Source organism: Octopus bimaculoides, chromosome 29, assembly GCF_046866305.1.
Source record: "Octopus bimaculoides isolate indiv1 chromosome 29, ASM4686630v1, whole genome shotgun sequence".
Classification (NCBI taxonomy): Eukaryota; Metazoa; Mollusca; class Cephalopoda; order Octopoda; family Octopodidae; genus Octopus; species Octopus bimaculoides.
This window is the reverse complement of record NC_142956.1, coordinates 6,687,728-6,707,797: the sequence shown is the minus strand read 5'-3', so window position 1 is coordinate 6,707,797 and position 20,070 is coordinate 6,687,728. Positions and strand designations below refer to the sequence as shown.

The window sequence follows — 20,070 nt, the reverse complement described above, 5'->3', positions numbered from 1 at the left end:
GGAGATAATTGGGAAACACTTGAAAGTTGACTTAAGATCGTAATTATGTAAAGTAAATATAACGATTAATCCAGAATTCTTGTCCAGTACCGGATAACTCCCAAGATCTAATCAGTTAGTGCTAGTCACGAGGTCAAACATACCTGAACCCTTCATCGAATCCATCCAGTGGTTCTTGTGATATCTTGTCCACGGATAAACAAACACGACTGAAAACAATATCTCTGCCTTCGCTAAGGCGGATGTAATAAATGATACTTTAACCCGGTAAAGTTTGAATAAGTTGTTTTTATTAATTATTTTTCTTTCTGTATTTTAACTTAAACAATATTTATTAATCAAAGAAAATGTATATTGAGCCCCTCTTTTTTTTTTTGATTACTGGGCCTATCACGCTAAAAAAGTTTTATTTTGGAAGACAAAGTATGAATTGAAAAAGATGTTTATAAGTAGTTATGTTCAGTTGGGAAACCTATGAAATTTCCACTAAGTTTTGTTAATTTATATAATTTTACCAATTCTTTCTTTTATAATCATGATCCATTTATGTTTTTGTATTTGAGTTGAATGGTAAGTTGCGGGTCTTTATATAACCTTAACCTTTTAATTCATATAAATTCAAATTAGGGTTTTATGGATTATTTTGTGGATTATCATGATGATTACTCTCATCAAAATTTTTATGTTTATTCTCTGCACTGGTATAGGCAGGATATGTGTGCCATGCATTTCATCTCACCTTCAAGTCACAGAATTCTGAGTTCCCATCTCATCCATCATTGGGAATATTCTTGATGAACTGAAAACTAGGTAAAGTTGGTGGAATTTTAAATTATTGTCCTATCATGATATATGGAGAACTTCTAACCCACACTTGTGCGGATATAATTATAAGCAATAGGATGTGTAAACATAACCAATTTATCGTAAACGTTTGGATATCTCTCTCAACTAATCTTCAATGGTAATTGGATGTTATGTAATTTTTTGAAATTATTTGATAATAAACTCCAGAATGATTCAATGTAGACAGTCCGAGATGCGAATACAAATGCTTGTGTTAATGTTTATAGAGAGTACAGGTTAAGAGACAGAAATACGTACATTTCTCAGGTTGTAAAGGCAGTTGTTTGTGAAATGTTTATTATCAGATTAAGTATCACAATGACAAGTGAGAGACCTGATACTAATAATTAGATAACGGATTATAAATCTAATTAGCTAATAACCATGATGCACATTTTTAGAGGAGTGATTAGGAAGTGATGAAATAATCAATCAATCAATCAATCAATCAATCAATCAATCAATCAATCAATCAATCAATCTCTCTCTCTCTCTCTCTCTCTCTCTCTCTCAGGCACTATTTGAACTAAGATTGCCATACTGCGATGCTCCAAAATAAGTTGTAGAAAAAAAACACATTTACTACTTCATTAAGACAGATTGAAGATTATATTGAAAATTAATAGTGAAATTGGTAATTAGGAAACATCTATAGAATTTCAAATCAAACCATATGATTTTAGATTTTGTGTGATACAGAAAAAAATGAAAAGGTATTAAATCGTGTTTAAATTACATTGTTTTATAAAGTCTCTTGGTTTCGTAGTGTTGTATTGATAGATAAAAATAAAGTTCTCTTGTATAGAAGTATGTATAGAGAAAAATGAGGCTTTCACGGCCATTTGTTTTTCATATTTGTAGTTATGCGATCGTTTCTGATATTGCAACTTCTGTTTTTTTACGAGGACTTGAACCTGGAAACAATGGGAAAACTTACATAAAATATCAATTTTTAAAATCAATAATCTCAGGCTCTTATATTTTATATATAGCCGCAATTGTGACTATACGAAGTGGTATCAAAATGTTCCCGGACTAGTTCTGTAGCGCGCCAACACATGGAAGCACACGGTTGCCTAGCAATAAGAGCTAGCAGTAACCTTCACGAGGTAATGTGCTGAGTGACATCGCTGTGCTTATTCGCAAGTTGTAAAGTTTGTTTTCTTTTGTGAACGCGTGTATGCTGTAGTCTACGACTTTTGTCATGGACAGGAAGCTGGAACAATGGAACAATGAAGAGCTAACGTGAAATTTGGGGTTTAACTTGGGAAGTCTGCAATGAAGACATTAAGCGTGCATCTTCCTCCTCCTCCTCCTCCTCCCCATCATCATCCTCATGATCATTTTGATGTCATTTTATTTCTGTTTCTCATCCTCTCCTTTTTATCTTTTTTTTGTGTTTCAAAATGTTTCCTTTATCTTTCTTACTTTTTATTATCTATGTTTATGGATAGCATTCTCCTTTATAGATCAATGACGATACTGAAACATTTAGCTGAAGTATTATCACTAATATGCCAACTATGATGATATATTGCCCTCTAGCTATTAACCTATCTCCTGCTTGAGAAGCACTTATCGCTTGGTACTTGATACTTTCATTAAGTAAACTGTCGTTGTTGGGAAGACACTAGCTGATTGGCTATGTTTTTAGTTAACACCACCTCCTTTCAGCTTGTTTGGTTTAGATAACTTCCTCCTGAAATGGCAGGGAATTGAAGTCTTTGCAGACAAATCTATGTATTGATAGTTCATGATGCCTGACGTTATGGTTGGTAATAAAGTATATTCTGTAATGGAAGCACAGCAAATCGCCAAAGGTCACGATCAATTGTCATCAACAGCGTGTGACCCCACATTCCAAAATCATACTTCACAACCTACTCCTTGTCTTCTTGGATCTATCTCGTCAACAAGTTCCATCCACAATTAGAGATACACACTTCTTTGCGCAGCTGTCTTCATCCATACACATAATATGAACATGACCACACCAGCGCAGACGTCTCTCAGGTACAATTCTGATACCTCTTGTACGCGATTTTTCTTTCAAGACGCCTACACTCTGCCGTACATGCACACTGACATGGCACGTCCAGTAGAGCATATTAGATTTCTTTCTTTCAAGCCTTCATATATCCTCTGCAGCCACAGCTCATGTTTCACTTCCGTGTACCATGGCTGCTCCCAGACGAAAACATAATACAATCTGCCTTTCACTCTGAGGGATAGGCTCTTCATTACCAACAGAGGTAGAATCTTTCTGAACTTTTCGCAGCCTATTCTTATTCTAGCAGCCACACTTTCGAAGAATATTTTTCCACTGCTGACTTGGTCACCTGGATAACAAAACCTACCAGCCACTTCTAGTTATTCCCCCTGGCACTTGATGGAGTCTATTTATGTATGTTTCTGACATTTATTGTACCTGTGAATCTGTCACACACAAAGACTATCTTCTCTGTTAACCTTTTTCTGATACTGATGCACCTCTTATGTGTCCATTGTTTGCACAGGGTACATCTTAATGTGTTTCTGTCTACATCTTTTCTACTTATTGCATAGGACCATCTATCTGGAGGATTTGGAATTTGTTGGCTTTCCTATTTAGTTAAATTTTGGTTTTTGCTAAATTAACTCTTATGCCCATTGATACTAGACAAGTTTCCGCCCCTCAAATCTTTTCTCCAGTTCTGTTAGAGACCCATATATAAGAAAAAGTGCATCAGCATTGGGGAGCTTCCATGGGAAGCCCGATGTAAATTTCTCTGTTATTGCCTGGAGGACTATGATGAAAAAGGAAGGTCTGAGGATTGATTCATGGTGAACTCATAATTGTACACTAAATTTATCATTGTACTTGTTGCCAAATCTCACCTTAATTAAAGCGTCCATATCTAAGGCTTGTATAGCTCTCACCAGTGACTTTCTATCCCTGGTTTCCGCCATGACCACCATACAAGGGAACTGGGGACCCTGACTAAGGCTTTCGCTTTATCAGCAACAGCCAAGTACGGAGATTTATTTTTAGCGAGTTTCTTCTGTCTTACCAGGAATATAGCACCAGTAGTATTAACCCTGGAACAAAAACCAAACTAGACTTCATTTAGACAAACTCTCTTCCTTATTAATTGGGATAAGACCCTTCATGTAAGTTTCATCGCCTGATCCAGCAATATAATGCCTATGGAATGTGTGTGTGTGTGTTTATATATATATATATATATATATATATATATATATATATATATATATATATATATATATATATATATATATACATACATATATATACATATATATATATACATATATATATATATATATATATATATATATATATATATATATATATACATATATATACATATATATATACATACATATATATATATGTATATATATATATATATATGTAAAAATCAAAAATAAGCAACACGGATTTCAAAGATGATTGCAGTACGCACGTTTCATGCTACTCCATTTATTTAAGTAATGCGAGCATTACATTAAATGCAATATGAAGAGCAATCTTCAGCTGCACGAAAATGCAGAAAATTACAGTAGAATAGACATATTATAATTGTGGCAACATTTCAAATCCAAGTGGGAGAAAGAATACATAAAAATCCAAGTGGCAGGAAGAATACATAAATCCACCTTGACATAGCCGAGTCTATCAGGCTAGTAATTGATTCTAGACACAAGTTTTAACTGTCTCTGATTTTATTGTCTCTTATCTAGTGGTGATAGCATAAGCTATTGGTTAAACTAATATTGTTATCTGTACAACTATACAGTTACTCTATTCAGACTAAAAGAAAAAAACCTATTTGACCCATATACCTAGGGTTTTAATTCCTCAACATTTTGATAGTAGTAAAATGACCTGGTACTACTCTGACCAGGGAAACCTTTATAATCTAATACATTTATAGCCTTGTCCATGCATACTGCTTACACCTTCCCTTTCCTTAGAAGTAATTGTCCCTTGTGCTATCACCACTAGATGAGAGACAATAAAATCAGAGACAGTTAGAACTTTTGTCTAGAATCAATTACTAGCCTGATAGACTCGGCTATGTCAAGATGGAATTATGTATTCTTCCTCCCACTTGGATTTTTATGTATTCTTTCTCCCACTTGGATTTGAAATGTTGCCACAATTATGATATGTCTATTCTACTGTAATTTTCTGCATTTTCGTGCAGCTGAAGATTGCTCTACATATTGCATTTAATGTAATGCTCGCATTACTTAAATTAATGGAGTAGCATGAAACGTGCGTACTGCAATCACCTTTGAAATCCGTGTTGCTTATTTTGATTTTTTGATCACCTAGTTTTTGGAATGTTTTTTGTATAATACCATACCATACGATATTCTGGTGCCTACGCATAAGTACCATATTCAATCTTGAATCTAAATCAAAACCTTCTACTATATATATATGTATGTATATTTATGTACATTATATAAATTATATATATATATATATATATGATATTGTACATACATTTACTCATATATAATATATAAAATATATATAATATATATTTGTATAATGCATTGATTAAACATATATGCGTTTGTGGGTGTGTATGTGTGTGTGTGAGTGTACTGATGACGATGTTGACGACTGCAACGGTGTAGTTGGTATTTATGATGTTGTCTACCATAAGTCTAATACTATTAATAGTTATTGTATTGTTAGAAGTCATATTTGTAATTAAGCCCCTTTTTTTATAACCCTGGTCCTGGTGTTGGCGGTAGTACGAAATGGAAAGAGAAAATTGTACTTACTTCTATTGGCCATAACAGCTTCCCTAGTATTCGCCTTCATTTGTTTATGTAAACATGAACAAATGACATCTCTGGTATCTTTCGTGTATATACAGTAGTAAAAGAAGATAAATATTCCTTGAAGCGTATTGAAGACAGCAAAGAGAAACGTAAACACTTCATCTGTTTCACTAAAACTGAAGAATGCTAAGATCCACGACAAACTGAACAGGAAAAACACACCGACGATGCCCAAAATACGTGTTCGGCTTGTTTTGCTTTTAAATTTCATGTTATTTTGTAGTGATATAAGACGCCATATATCGAGAGAGAAGATAAAAATGTTGAACATGAGAATGATCCCCACGGGAGCCAGAAACGCAGCATAGAAAGGTACCTTAGATAACCAACAGCTACAAAGAAATAGAAGATAGAATAAGAAAAAATTAACAATTATAAAATATCATTGAATTGAAGAGAGTAAGTAAGGCGAAGTGATTTAGATCCAAAATGAAATGAAATGACTTCCACACATTTGCAGAGTTTTATGTACATTGCTAATTGAGATATTCTTATCCAATATTTCAATATTGAAACGTGAAAAACAAACACCTCCCTATCCTTACGCGTGCATACATATATAAATTCATACATAATACACACACACAGGCATTCATAGATACATGCATATAAGAGGAAAGAATAGAAGACGAATAGTTACTTTTAAACATGAAATAGAAATATTATAATTTTCTCAAGAACTGCTTACATTTTCTTGAGTTCCTTGTATTTTGTTTCGAACAGTAAAGTTCTCAAGTGCTCCAATAAAAACGTTTGGCTCTTCACCCTCTCCTTTTCAAGATGAAATTACGTTAAAGTGTAATGTTGTCTTCTTTTATGTGAGAAGGTTAAAAGTGAAAGTTTGATAATCAGATTTATATTGCACCATTAGGTGTTATTTTAATGTAAGTTATCTGTGTATTTATTCTAGCATTGTCCTGTTATGGGTATTACCTCCATCATTTATTGTCTATTTTTGTGTTTCATTTTGCGTGACATTGCTACTGACTTTCATTGCATCTCCATGAAAGGTAGTTACAATAAACTACATCATACAGCACAAAACCGAACGAGATAGGAAAACTTTATCAAAATGGTACAGAAACATTAAGAGAATTCAAAAACAAAAGGAAAAATAGTAAGGCTAAGAGCTGAAACGGTAAAAGATTACATGGCCAAATCATACAATAAATTGGAGAATTTTATAAAACCAAGAATTGCAGGTTGTGACTGACTGATGAAAGCCCGAAACAAAAACATTCAATCATCAAGTTTAGTTGCCCAGAAAAAAAGCCATTAGAACGAATTTGTTAAAGATAAAAACTGATAAAACTCAGAGAGCAAATACAGAACATCTGGAAGAGGAAGGAAATGTATTAACCATTTTTAGTAAATGCAGTAAGCTAGCATAAAAAATGGGTATAAGCACTGAGATGACTGAGTAGCTGAAAGACTGCATTGAGATGTTAGTTGAATGTATGAATTCAAAGTAAGAGGAAAACGGTATGAACAAGTCAGAAGCTGTCATGGAGATGAATAATTATAAGATTTTATGGGATTTTTCCATAACGATGGACCACTTGTTCAAATCTGGAAGATACGATTGTAGAAAGCGGAAAATACAAAGCCGCAGTCTCCCATATATTATTATGCTTATCTCGTGCTCCCTGAAGATTGTAAATCTTTTCCCCAAATATTCTGCCTTTATAACGAGAGATTTCTTTTCCCCGATGACTTAGAAATCCGTCGTGCTGAAGTGGGTAAATTTGCGTTTTTCTTTTCCGTAGAACTAGTTGATAATACATGGGATAATAATATTAGTCTCCCCAGCCACACACACAAGAAAACATGAAAATTGAGGCACTCCAGGGAGCAATTGATATAAATACAATAGTAAGTGGTATGATAGATCTTGCCTTTCTGGACTGTCTTAAAGACAGTGAAACATTTTTCTTTCTCTCCAACGCCAGCGTGAGTGAATATATCAGTCGCGCAATGTGAAGAATATATCACGAGCATTACTCAAACGACTGCAGTATCAAGGACTGAAACTCGGTACCATCCAGGACTGAAACCCGGTACCATCCAGGACTGAAACCCGGTACCATACGGATTCCACACAACTGAAGTTTACAAGACATGGCCACGTTGTAAAACAATTATGTTTATTTCATTATTGACCCAAAAGGAAAGAACAAAGAGAACTATTCCATCACCTTCAAATGGTATCTGGACAGAGGACTTGAAGATGTGCCAGCAAGACAAACAGCCTATATTTGGACATATCACTGTCAATAGCAGGTCCCTATTTAAATAGGCTATTATGATACAAAACCTGACTTTTAAAAGACATGAACGATTCTCTCAGGCGGCGCTATTAAGTGTGACGCATGGACTAGCGCACACAACTTCATTACATCAAAAATTAAAATAAATTATTTAAACTTTCTTTTATCAAATTCGGGGACGCCGCTGCACTTTATCAGGTTAGACACATTAATATTTCTACTATTCAAATTCTTCTGCTACTCATGGATGTTGCTATTTACAAAGTATTAAATATTTAGTCTTATTGAATTGAGTGGGGGGATAAATGAAATCATGTAAATCCATGTTTCTCTGAAAGAAAAAAATCATTAACAACGTTAGTGAAGTAGGGTAGCTTCCAGGAATAAAAGTCGTGGTTTTAGTTTGATTATAGTTTATCCATAACCTAAATATTAGTTGTGAAGACCTGAGAAGATTCGGTGAATAAAGCGCAGAATTACTTACACTTGTTCAATTCTGATGTAATTGTTGGTGTAGTTAATTGCCAGAGTAACTGTGACAATGACCGTTGGAAGACCTGACGACGATATTTACATAAATTAATTTAAGTAGATATTAATCAATATTTGAAATAACAAATATGTGAAATTTGAATGGATTTAGTTGACAATGTTTTTGTTCAGAAAAAAAAAAGAACGTGTAGTTCAAATCAAAATCAATATTTGTTTCGATCCACACATGTGTCAGTTTTTACTATTTGTTCCTAAATTTCTATAAATAGGCGCCACAAATATCTAACTCCGATTCTCTCTGCTATATGTTCCAGTGAGAAACAATGGAATGAAGACTAAATTACATAGAGGACAACAAAAAATCGCTCTCATTAACCTTTCCACAAATTACATGGGGCGTCAGATGAAAGTGCGAAATGGATAACGCTTGGTTTTATTACAGAGATAAGATCAGAGACAGAAACTACTTCATGAAAAGGAAAATCAATTTAGGTTTCCTTAATGGTTAACCCTGAGAATCTATTTCCTTATAGTCTACATTTATCCTTTTTATGTGATCTACTTCTGTATCCACAAATTTACATCTCGCTTCAACTACTTCCACATCTCATCAATTTATCAATCTATTCAAGCTGAAATTTTGAAAATTAACTACACTACCCAACACTACCTTCCTAATATACAACAAACTAGCCAGTTGCCTTTATTTTTCGCTTAGTTATGCTAATCAAGTCAAAATGTATATCTAATTCCACGCTTAACAATTATTTAGCTAATTGACATGTTTCCTATTCCAAGCCGGTTATATTAAGACAAAAATTCTCTTTGTGGCACTCTCTAATATATGGTGTAAGGTGAATTTCCATCAAACACGAGACGTACAAATATTGACACGAGAAGCTCCTATATGGTCAGTTTGTCTACTGAAAATAGCTTTCAAATACCTTGAATTAATGATTTACTCTCTTTATAAATTTAAAGAAAGGACATACTTGATAATGCAACCTAGGGTATACTATATGTGAAAAGAGGGGATGGTCAGGTGAAGAGCGTTGTTGTTCATACATCTGCAGAGCTGCTCTGAAGTCGAACAACAACAACAACAATAACATATCCTACTGTGTGAGTATGTGACTGTGTGCGCGCGTGTGTGTGTGTGTGTGAGAGAGAGAGAGAGAGAGAGAGAGAGAGAGAGAGAGAGAGAGAGAGAGAGAGAACGAGAGAGAGAACGAGAGAGAGAAAAAGTGTATGTGTATATGAAAGAGATAAAGTTAGATGCAGAAAGAGAAAAAACTTTGTACATACCCCAGGCCAGAATTGAACTCCTAATCATAAAAGATCTCTGAACAGATTGAGATGTAATAACCGCAGCTAGACAAACATGAAGTACTTCCACAGTCATCCACATGAGAGAAGCCATAAGGAAGTAATGTATGAGAGCAGCCACTGCCTACAACAACAACAATGAATTGATATATACAATCTTATATAGTTTTGCAGAGGTTGAATATAATTAAGAATATCGATATCAGTCCTTGGTTAATATTTTGTATCATCAAAGCGGCGAGCTAGCAGAAACATTAGCACACCGGACGAAATGCTTAGCGGTATTTTGTCTGTCTTTTCGTTCTGATTTCAAATTCCGCCGAGGTCGACTTTTCCTTTTATCCTTTCGGAGTCGATAAATTAAATACAAGTTGCGTACAGGGCTCGATCTAATCGACTGGCTCACTCCTCAAATTTCAGGCGTTGTACCTAGGCTAGAACATATTCTTGAAGGTGGTGTTCCAGCAGAAACGTTAGCACACCAGACGAAATGCTTAACGGTATATCGTCTGTCTTGTTCTGAGTTCAAATTCCACCGGGGTCGACTTTTCCTTTTATCTTTTCGGGGTCGATAAATTAAATACAAGTTGCGTACTGGGCTCGATCTAATCGACTGACCCCCTCCCCCAAAATTTCAGGCCTTTTGCCTAGACTAGAACATATTCTTTTAAGGCGACGTGCTAGCAGAAACGTTAGTACGCCGGGCGAAATGCTTAGTGGCATTTCATCTGTCTTTACGTTCTGAGTTCAAATTTTGCCGAGGTCGATTTTGCCTTTCATCTTTTCGTACTGGGGTCGATCTTATCGACTGCCCCCTCCTCATAAATTCGGACCTTGTGCCTAGACTAGACACAGATATTTCATGTCATCAAAAGTCGGTGAGGTAGCAGAAACGTTAGCACGCCGGGCGAAATGCTTAGTGGCATTTCAGCTGACTTTACGTTCTGAGTTCAAATTCCGCCGAGGTCGACTTTGCTTTTCATCCTGTCGGGATCGATAAATTAAGTGAAAGTTCCCTTGTGCCTAGAGTAGAAAAGAATTTTTTTATAGCATCGAACACAGATAGAGGGAAATGAAATACACTCTGCCGAAATTTCAGTACAGACATAGATCACTGGGACTTAAATTGTCGATTCCGAAAGAATAAAAACTAAAGTCGGCCTCGACGGAATTTGAACTCAGAACGTAGCGACAAGTGAATTACCGCTAATCATTTCGTCCAGCGTGCTAACAATTCTGCCAGCTCACCGCTTTACAATAATAATATTGATAATCTTTTCCACTGAAGGTAAGAGGCCTGAACTTTTGGGGGAGGGGACTAGTCGATTACACCAAAGACCGAATGGTGTTTTTGGTGCCATTTTTCGCCTCGGCCACCCGGGTCCATCGGGTAACTTTTTGTCCTTTTTGTCTCAGAGCCCATGCCTTAGATCTGACAATGCAACCTTGTACTTGGTGTTGAAGTGTCAATCGAGGGCCAACCTCGCTGCCAGCACGTCCGTTGCAACGCCTTTCCTGAGCGCCTCTTCTAACTTTCTCACTAAATCACCCTCTGTTCTACTTCTTTCTACATCTAAAACTTTGCTAAATCTAACGGATTCTACTTTGATGACCCTTTTTAGGTAACAGCACCATTTATTGTTGATGATTGCCCCTGGCAATTCTTTCTCAGCTAACTTTTTAATCCAGTCTCTGCAACCTTGGGACGCCGGGAGTGACGTGTTCAGCTTCCAGTAGCCCGGGCCATGTGTACGTATGCTTTCTATGTCGAAGTATTGGGGTCGATGATATCGACTAACTCCTACTCCCTAAGAGTTGCAGGGTTTGTACCAACATATGAAACGACAAGTGTAATATTTGTTACTCTATTAGATAGAAAGGGCTGAAACAGATACAGTAAAATTCAGATTTGAGCAGAAAGCTAACATAGACAAATGGATTGGGCTCGATGCTTTATATAAAAGTGTGTGTGCGTGGAGTGGAACTGTGGAAGAAGATATACAAAATACAGTTTGACGAATTAAAATTTGATTATGCATTATTTGCTATCTTTGATCAGAAAAAAATTATGTCATCATCTGAACATATAGCATTGGTAAAATGAAGGAATGGACGAACGAACAACGCAAACATAAGTAATATTTAGTGATGTTGGATGAATTGGAATTTGGTCTATTACTGGATGAAATCTGAGGTAATAGACAGATGTTCATAATTTTTCATGTAAAACAAAATTCATACAGGCTAAAATGTGTTTACTCTTACCTTACAAGAAGCTGGTTTTGTCGTTGCGTACGCTTGCATCCCAACAAGAAAGATAAGATTACTGACAGCTAAAGAAATGCACAGGCATACTAAAATCTTTGAAGCCATTAATTTCCTTAGATTTCTGAAGTAATGGAAAAATAAATAGCAATATTTCATTTACTGATGATTAAATCTATAAAATCATTCAATGAATAAATAACAACTGCGTGTATAAGTGATGGTTATTTGGAACATAAATGATATTTTAAATTAATATGCAAAGATTTTGAGTTTAGATGTGGTGTAAAATATCTGTGTATATTGAATTGAATGAAATATAAAACATGTTTATCAACACTTGCACCCATATGGTAGGTTTTGCTGGTTATGGTAGTAATTCATTGTAGTCAAGGAACGTGTCAGATGTTTGTTTATGATACGCTAAATTAAGAATAAAATGTTGCATACAAACACATATGTCACATACATTGTTGGTATATCAAAGGGGAGAGAGTTGTATTTGGCCTTTATGGACCTAGAGAAGGCATATGACCGTGTGGATAGGGATGCAATGTGGCAGGTGTTGTGGTTGTAGGGAGTAGATGGCTGATTAGTGAGAGCTGTGCTGAGTTCTTATAGAGAAATTAGGGCATAGGTTAGGGTCGGTGGTGAAGTATGTGAGTGGTTTTGAAGTGAAGGTGGAGTGAAGACAGTGTTGTGTGCTGTCTCCGTGCTTGTTTAATTTACGTATGGATGGTATGGTGAGAGAAATAAATGTAAGAACATTTGGTAGGGGAGCGCAAATGGTGGGAGAAAATTGAGAGAAAGGGCAGGTGAGTCAGTTGCTGTTTGCTGATAATACAACACTAGTGGCGGATGCGGAAGAGCAACTAAGGAGACTGATAGTAGGCTTTGGAAGAGTGTGTGCGAGAAGGAAACTAAATATTTTTAAGTATCTGGGATCACATGTGACGGCAGATGGGGGATTGGCTGGGGAAGTGAGATATAGAGTGAGGGAGGGGAGTAAGATTCTTGGAGCTGTAAAAGGTATACTGAGAGATAAAATGTTGAGTATGAAAGCGAAAAGAGGGGTGTTTGAGGATGTGATTGTGCCGACAATGTTATATTGTGCAGAGACGTGGGGGATGAGAGATGCGGAAAGGAGGCGACTAGATGTATTTGAGATGAGATGTTTGATGGCTATGGTTGGTGTAACAAGGATGGACAGGATGAAGAATGAGGAGGTGCGAAGCCGAGCAGAAATGAGAGAAAAACTTACATCCAAAATGGATAGACGTAAGTTGAGGTGGTTTGGCCACATGGAGAGGATGGATAAGGAGTGGATGTGAAGGAAAGTGATGAAGACAGATGTGGTAGGTAGTAGAACAAGAGGCAGACCTCGGTTTGTGAGGGTGGATGGCGTGAGGAAAGTTTTGGTAGTTAGAGATGTTGGATTGTGGGAAGAAAGAAAGTTTATAGATGATAGGAAAAGTTGGAGAGTGTTTGTGGACGGATGAATGAATTTGATGTTGCTCAAAGGGGTACGGTACCAGCAAGATGCGACGAGGGTAAACCAGAATATGCTGTCGGGCCTCGCTGCTGATATTGGGGGCTGCATTCTCTGCTTGATCCGAACACACACACACACATACACACACACACACACACACACACACACACACACACACACACACACACACACACACATATATATATATATATATATATATATATATATATATATACAAAAGCTTGGATTTGGTCATTCAGCCATCATCAATACCTGCGCTAGAAGAAAAACGCCATATATAGTAAGGATGACATTTGAAATGCTTGAGTAGTTTGATCGAAAAACGATGGCCAACGCACCGTATTCGCCGGACATTGCCCCATTTGATTAACAGTTATTCCACAGTCTTCAAAATCATTTTGACGCAAAAAATATTAAATCTATTGACGTGGTTAGAACAGTAGTCGAGGAGTATTTTTCATCGCAGACAAGTAAATTTTGGAAAAGGAGCCTTGAAAGTCTATCAGATAGATGAAAGAGCATAGTAGAAAATGAAAGAGAGTATACTTTAGATTAAAGCACACATTTGTTTATCTTAATTTTGAAAAATAATAGAAATATGAGAATAATGCATTATTTATGGGATGACCCAATATATATATATATATATATATATATATATATATGTATGTATGTGTGTGTGTGTGTATGTATGTATATATATATATATATATATATATATATATATATATATATATATATATATATATATATATATATACATATATATATATATATGAATGTATATGTATATATTGCTTAACTATATTGGTTATTAACGAGACACCTCATGCGGTTCTCGAGGTGTTGTTTTAACGATTATAGAGGAATTATAATTACTACACCTGAGCTACGGTGCTACTGTCGACCGTATTTTAACCAATATACTTTTCTGTTAGTTTTCTTCAATTTTCTGATGGATGTCACTCAGTTCTTTTTCAGAGCCGACATCTATTATTATTGGTGAGTTGAGCTGGGATGTGGGTAGCAGATACGTGGGTGACTGCATCCTAAGGTAGCACCAACTCACATTTTTTCTGGAGTGATCTAACTGAAGGACAGTTGAACAAATGACAGGTCATGTGTAGTTTCATTTCTTTTATTTTATCTAAGTCCACATTATCAAGTGAGTGCACTAAGATCAAATTACCCAAATTACTATTTCATGGTCTGGGAGGACGTATTTTTGACTATTACACTAATGAATAGTGAAAATATGGTTCCTCAACTCTAGGTCCAAGACACTTTCTTAATCTTCATTGTCAATATATCTATGATTATACGTGTGTTGTATGTTTGTGACAGAACCCCACAAACTGATGGATGCAGTTTTTCTGTATTTAACCAGCTTATAAATGAAACTGAAATGCTTACTTGAAAGAAACATGAAATATTACTGTAAGAATGAGAAAGACAAATGATATCCCACAGCCAATTTTAGATAACAGGTGAAAGTCGTCTTTAGTTTCTTCAATCTGGAATAGAAACAATCAACAATATATTATATCCTAATCCACATGTTTCTAAATATGGTAGTCAATACTTGTATAAAATGAGTGTGTATATAGTCTTGATTTAGAAGGTGAGGATTACAAAAAGCTGCATTAGAAACAATATATTGTTGGGCTACCTGCGAATAGAATGCTGGATGATAGACTATTTTCATGCGAAGTTTCACCGAATTCATTCAGTATATCTGAGATGTATATGTGAAAGTATGAGATGTACCACCAGTCTATAGAGCTTGAGTTCAAATTCACTGAAGGTGTGTCTTTGTATATTTTATCAGGTCAGCTAATTCAAGCTGCTTCAATTAAGCCATCTCTTAACTGACAGAGACCGAGTTTGTATGAAGAATGTAGTTATTTCTTTCTCGTTCCTTTAACATAATACAAAGTGAGATCATTATTGCATTTTAAGACCTTCGTGGCGCTGGAAGTTAACCCATAACTTTTTTTTACGCAAAGCAGCATCGTTTTAACAAGTAGGCAGATTTCACTACTTCAGAAATATTTTGGTCTTGCATACAAGAGATTGTGAAAAACCCTCACATATTTACTAAAATACCAATCAATACAACAATTTAGTAGGTATGATAATACAGAACTCTTTAAAATTAATGGTACATAGATATACGGCCAAACTACATGTAACTAACAAGTCATAACGTTACCAACCATTTGCAGGGCAAAACTTGTAAGATGGTTACAGGAACAGAGTACTTTCTCTTCAGGTATATACTTGGATGTAATACAGCCTTTTGTTGACCAATGGGGATCCTGTCCAGGAGATTGATCCCAATAAACACATTGTGGGTTAGTGGCAACCTTGGAAAAGTAAAATTCTAATAACTTAATTTACCTTGTAATTAAAAGACATGTAATCATGATAAGTCGTTGCTAAATTTCATCGTATACTGATAACAAAAGAAAAATACATTGTACGGTATAGTTCTAGAAATACTTAATGAAATGTATAATTACAATACGTTTAAAGATGAGATGTGTTTCATCATAAATCCCCTGAGTCAGAGACTGGTAAGAATATTACAAGAATTACAAGAAAGTACAGCAGGCATCATAAGAAAGCGCAAAGAAATTCAAACTGAAAATACACAATCTCAGCAATATATGAACCTACAAAAAACAATATACTGATGACACTAAAATACAACACAAATATCCTGGAACTTACCTTGCAGGAATTAAAAACATACATCCACCATCATACAATATTTACATTACAAAGCTACAAGTATTTACATTATTTACATTTGACGGATATTCGTCCTCATCTTGTTTGTTGTTAACACAACGTTTCGGCTGATATACCCTCCAGCCTTCGTCAGGTGTCTTGGGGAAATTTCGAACCTGGGTTCTCATTCCTATCGACGTTACTATTATTATTATTATTATTATTATTATATATTATTACTATTATTAATCAGTAACAATCTATTAAGAAACAACTACCCCAAGAACATACTATCTACTCCAATTATGAAGAAAAGAGAGGATGAAACCAATAAACTGTCTACAGTCTGTCTACTCTATGTGAAAGGCCTCTCCGAAAAGATACAAAAGATATGCGGCCCATATGATATCAGGGCAGTATTCAAGAGCAATACAACACTTCGCAAATATCTCCTTCGGGTAAAACCACCAACAGAAGAGAATATGACCAAAAACTGCGTGTACTCCATCCCATGCAGCTGTGGTAGGTTATACAAAGGCGAAACATGTCGCCCCCTCAAAATAAGGGTAGAAGAACATCGCAAAGCTGTGACACGAGGAGATATCGATAAATCGGGTATAGCTGATCATGTATGGAAAAATGGAAACCACCTCTCCCTGTGGGATGAAGTTAAAATAATAGACAGGGAACAACACTGGAAAATACGAAAACTAAATGAAGCAGCACATATGCTAGGACACAACAACCTCCTAAGCAGACCGAGTGCAGATATGAATAGCATATGGGAACCGGTATTGAGGAAGGATAGAAAAATAATAGATTTATAAGCCTTAAAATTCACCCCATAATTGCCCACGGGCATATGGCGTAGTGGTTAAGAGCGCGGGATACTAACCCCAAGGTTCCGAGTTCGATTCACGGCAGCGACCTGATTAATAATAGTAATAATAATAATAATAATAAATAATAATAATAATAGTAACATCGATAGGAATGAGAACCCAGGTTCGAAATTTCCCCAAGACACCTGACGAAGGCTGGAGGGTATATCAGCCGAAACGTTGTGTTAACAACAAACAAGATGAGGACGAATATCCGTCAAATGTAAATAATGTAAATAATGTAAATAATTCCTCATCTCTTAAATATAGAACTGTAAAGCTACAAGTCTTTGAAAAGAAACCTTAACATCAACAACAGCAATAAAAAAATACACAGCTGTTACCTGATTTATGAAATTGAATGAGATGTTAACTGGTTCATCAAGGTTGGTTAATCGAATGTTAGGGATATTTGCAGCAATAATACTACTGTTAAGTTTAGTATTTGCATTGGTTCTAGATTTTCGTATTACCTGTAAAGAAACGTCATGAAATAAATTAATTCATTCAACTGAATAATACTGCAAAAGTATGAAACGACTAAACATTAGTCCTGTTCTTAGACACCATTATTTTAGACAGCATAACGACTTATTATAATACATACATATATATTACATTATCTGTTGTATTATGTGACCAAAAAGTCCGCTCAATTTGTTTTGACACCTAACTTCTAGCGCTCTGAGAAACAAAACAAATATTATCGACAATTTATGCATTTATCTTAAAAATGAATAGAAAACTTCAAGAAGATAGGCGTTGTGTATATTTAGAATTCTGTTATGAAACATGTGTGCGTGAAGCGATTTTCAAAATTCGGCGGTGAAATTTTTCGGTTGAAAATGCTGTCCCACTAAAATTAATAATGTAACCCGTTGAAAAAAAATTCAGTTTTCAACAAAAAATTTTTCAAGGGATATAACTTTTAATGTGTCATCTGATTAGTATTTTACAAATAATTATTTACCCTGGGTAATTAGGCTCTGTCCTTTATAAGCTATTTTTGATTGAAAATTTTCTTCGATTTTATAAGATGATTTTAAAACTAAAATGTGTTCATTACGTGCAACCGGTCATTGTAAAGACCGTTAGCTGAAAGGACCAATGAAACAAAACCATTTTCAAATGCGTATCCATTAAACTAACTGTATATGTTTGCTTATAACTTTAATTTTGTTCCATTCTAAACAAAATTATCCGACGAACGGGAACCTTAAACTCTAAGTAACAGTTTTTGTGATATTTGTGCTGCTTTTAAATGAAGCATATTGCTTTACCCCTGGTATTCGAGTATTATGTTTTTCATCTTGTTTCTCATTTATGTGCTTGCTCTGAAATATATATATATATATATATATATATATATATTATCTCGGTTTAAAAAAACCTTGACAATGTAAATATGTTAATAGTTACCGTGGGTAGCAAAAATCACACAAAAAAACAGGATATCACACCCGTTTTATAGGTAGAGATACCAAGTTAAAGTGATGCATTTTGAGTAGATATGAATAATAATAATAAATAGAGCAAAACGCATATAAATAAAAGTTCCTTTAATTCCTACATATGATTCAAAACATGTGCACACTACTCCAAAAAAGTAAGAGGTGCTGGAATTGCACATATATTCATCGTCAGGGAACCGACATATAGAAGCAAGACAAATGCGAAATGAAAAGGTTGCGTACGAGTTATAATATTATATGGCTAAGTAATATTATATGGCTAAGTAAGTGACCATTCAAAAATATAGCTAATCATCAGGTCAAAATACAATAATAATAATAAAATCAATGTATATATATCGAATAACAATAAATATCAAATGAATTTATATAAAAATATTTATTTTGCCAATAATATTACTGAAAATAAATGCAATACTTATCTCGTCGAAGCTTTATTTTAAACTAAAATTTTAGACGTTATACTTTTTAACTTAGCGTTTATTATAATAAAGTCGCGTGAAAATAGGGCGTAAAGAAAAGTAATAGAACAAAGAGATATATAGATATGTATTTCAGTCTTATTTATAACATCAAAATGTATTTTAGCTGTAATCATAATAAAAAATTAACAGTATTATAAACACTTAGTGAAAATTTAAATTCTAAATAATTTTAAAGTCTAATAAATTAAAACTAAAATACGAAAATTAGATAATATACATGGAAGAAGCTAACATACTATAAATTCATATATTTACAGTAAATAAATTAATTAAAATATTTAAATTATTTATTTTATAAGAATCATAGTATCATTTAATTATTAATATATAATAATTCACTAAAGATATTATCGTACTAATTAATACACACTTTATAAGTACAAATTATAACTACTGCAATTAGTAAGAATAATTAGAAATATTGGTAGCTGTGCTGTATTAGTACTGTTATGAAAAGAAGGAACAATGGATTAAAGCATTTAGTCAACAACATTTCAATTTCGGTTCGTTCCATACCCTATATAGCTTATCATCCTGCATAGAAAAAAAGGAAATCCTTGAAAGTTTTGATTCTTCTTTGTCGCTTCTTTTTCTTATTCTTCTTTTTCTTATTCTTCTTCTTCTTCTTCTTCATCTACCACTGCTACTGTTGCTACTACTACACATAATGACACATTGACACAAATGCACCTCTTACGATATTAGATGACAGAAACATCAAATATATATTAATAACATTTCACCTTTGTAATCATACACTTTTATTAAGCTCTTTGGTAATGAAATTAAGTTTACCGAATCTTTTAGCTGTGGGTATGAATTTGAGTTTTGTATCTGAAAGAAAAAGAAAATGAAATGGATTAGCAAAATCTACTGCTACTACTACTACAACCGCTACATTACTAAAACGTCACAGTTAACATAATC

The 20,070-nt window shown here is 34.6% G+C and overlaps 2 protein-coding genes across 4 annotated transcripts in view; both read right to left on the bottom strand.

Annotated features, from left to right (window-relative positions):
* Positions 1-268: 268 nt before the first annotated feature.
* Positions 269-19,795, bottom strand: LOC149130321 (adhesion G protein-coupled receptor G2-like). Its single transcript, XM_089345187.1, has 9 exons — positions 19,660-19,795; positions 17,531-17,659; positions 15,789-15,938; positions 14,986-15,086; positions 12,060-12,183; positions 9,774-9,918; positions 8,461-8,533; positions 5,650-6,041; positions 269-1,760 (listed from the first exon to the last, which is right to left on the bottom strand). The coding sequence occupies exons 1-9, from the start codon at positions 19,681-19,683 to the stop codon at positions 1,708-1,710; spliced, it is 1,191 nt and encodes a 396-aa protein (XP_089201313.1). The 5' UTR covers positions 19,684-19,795; the 3' UTR covers positions 269-1,707.
* LOC149130320 (uncharacterized) overlaps positions 19,731-20,070 on the bottom strand; it is a 148,204-nt gene continuing 147,864 nt past the window's right edge. For all 3 annotated transcript variants that reach the window (XM_089345181.1, XM_089345182.1, XM_089345180.1), the window contains exon 48: positions 19,731-19,977. In XM_089345181.1, coding sequence (XP_089201307.1) covers positions 19,861-19,977 — 117 coding nt within the window. In that variant the 3' untranslated portion in view covers positions 19,731-19,860. The remainder of the gene's footprint in view (positions 19,978-20,070) is intronic.

Excerpts from the sequence above, each read along its gene's own strand:
- LOC149130321 (XM_089345187.1), bottom strand. The coding sequence starts at position 19,683 with ATGCAGGATGATAAGCTATATAGG. Across the intron at positions 17,660-19,659 it reads AGGATGATAAGCTATATAGG|GTAATACGAAAATCTAGAAC; the intron begins GTATGGAACGAA and ends GTTTCTTTACAG. Across the intron at positions 15,087-15,788 it reads CAAGTTTTGCCCTGCAAATG|ATTGAAGAAACTAAAGACGA; the intron begins GTTGGTAACGTT and ends TTTCTATTCCAG.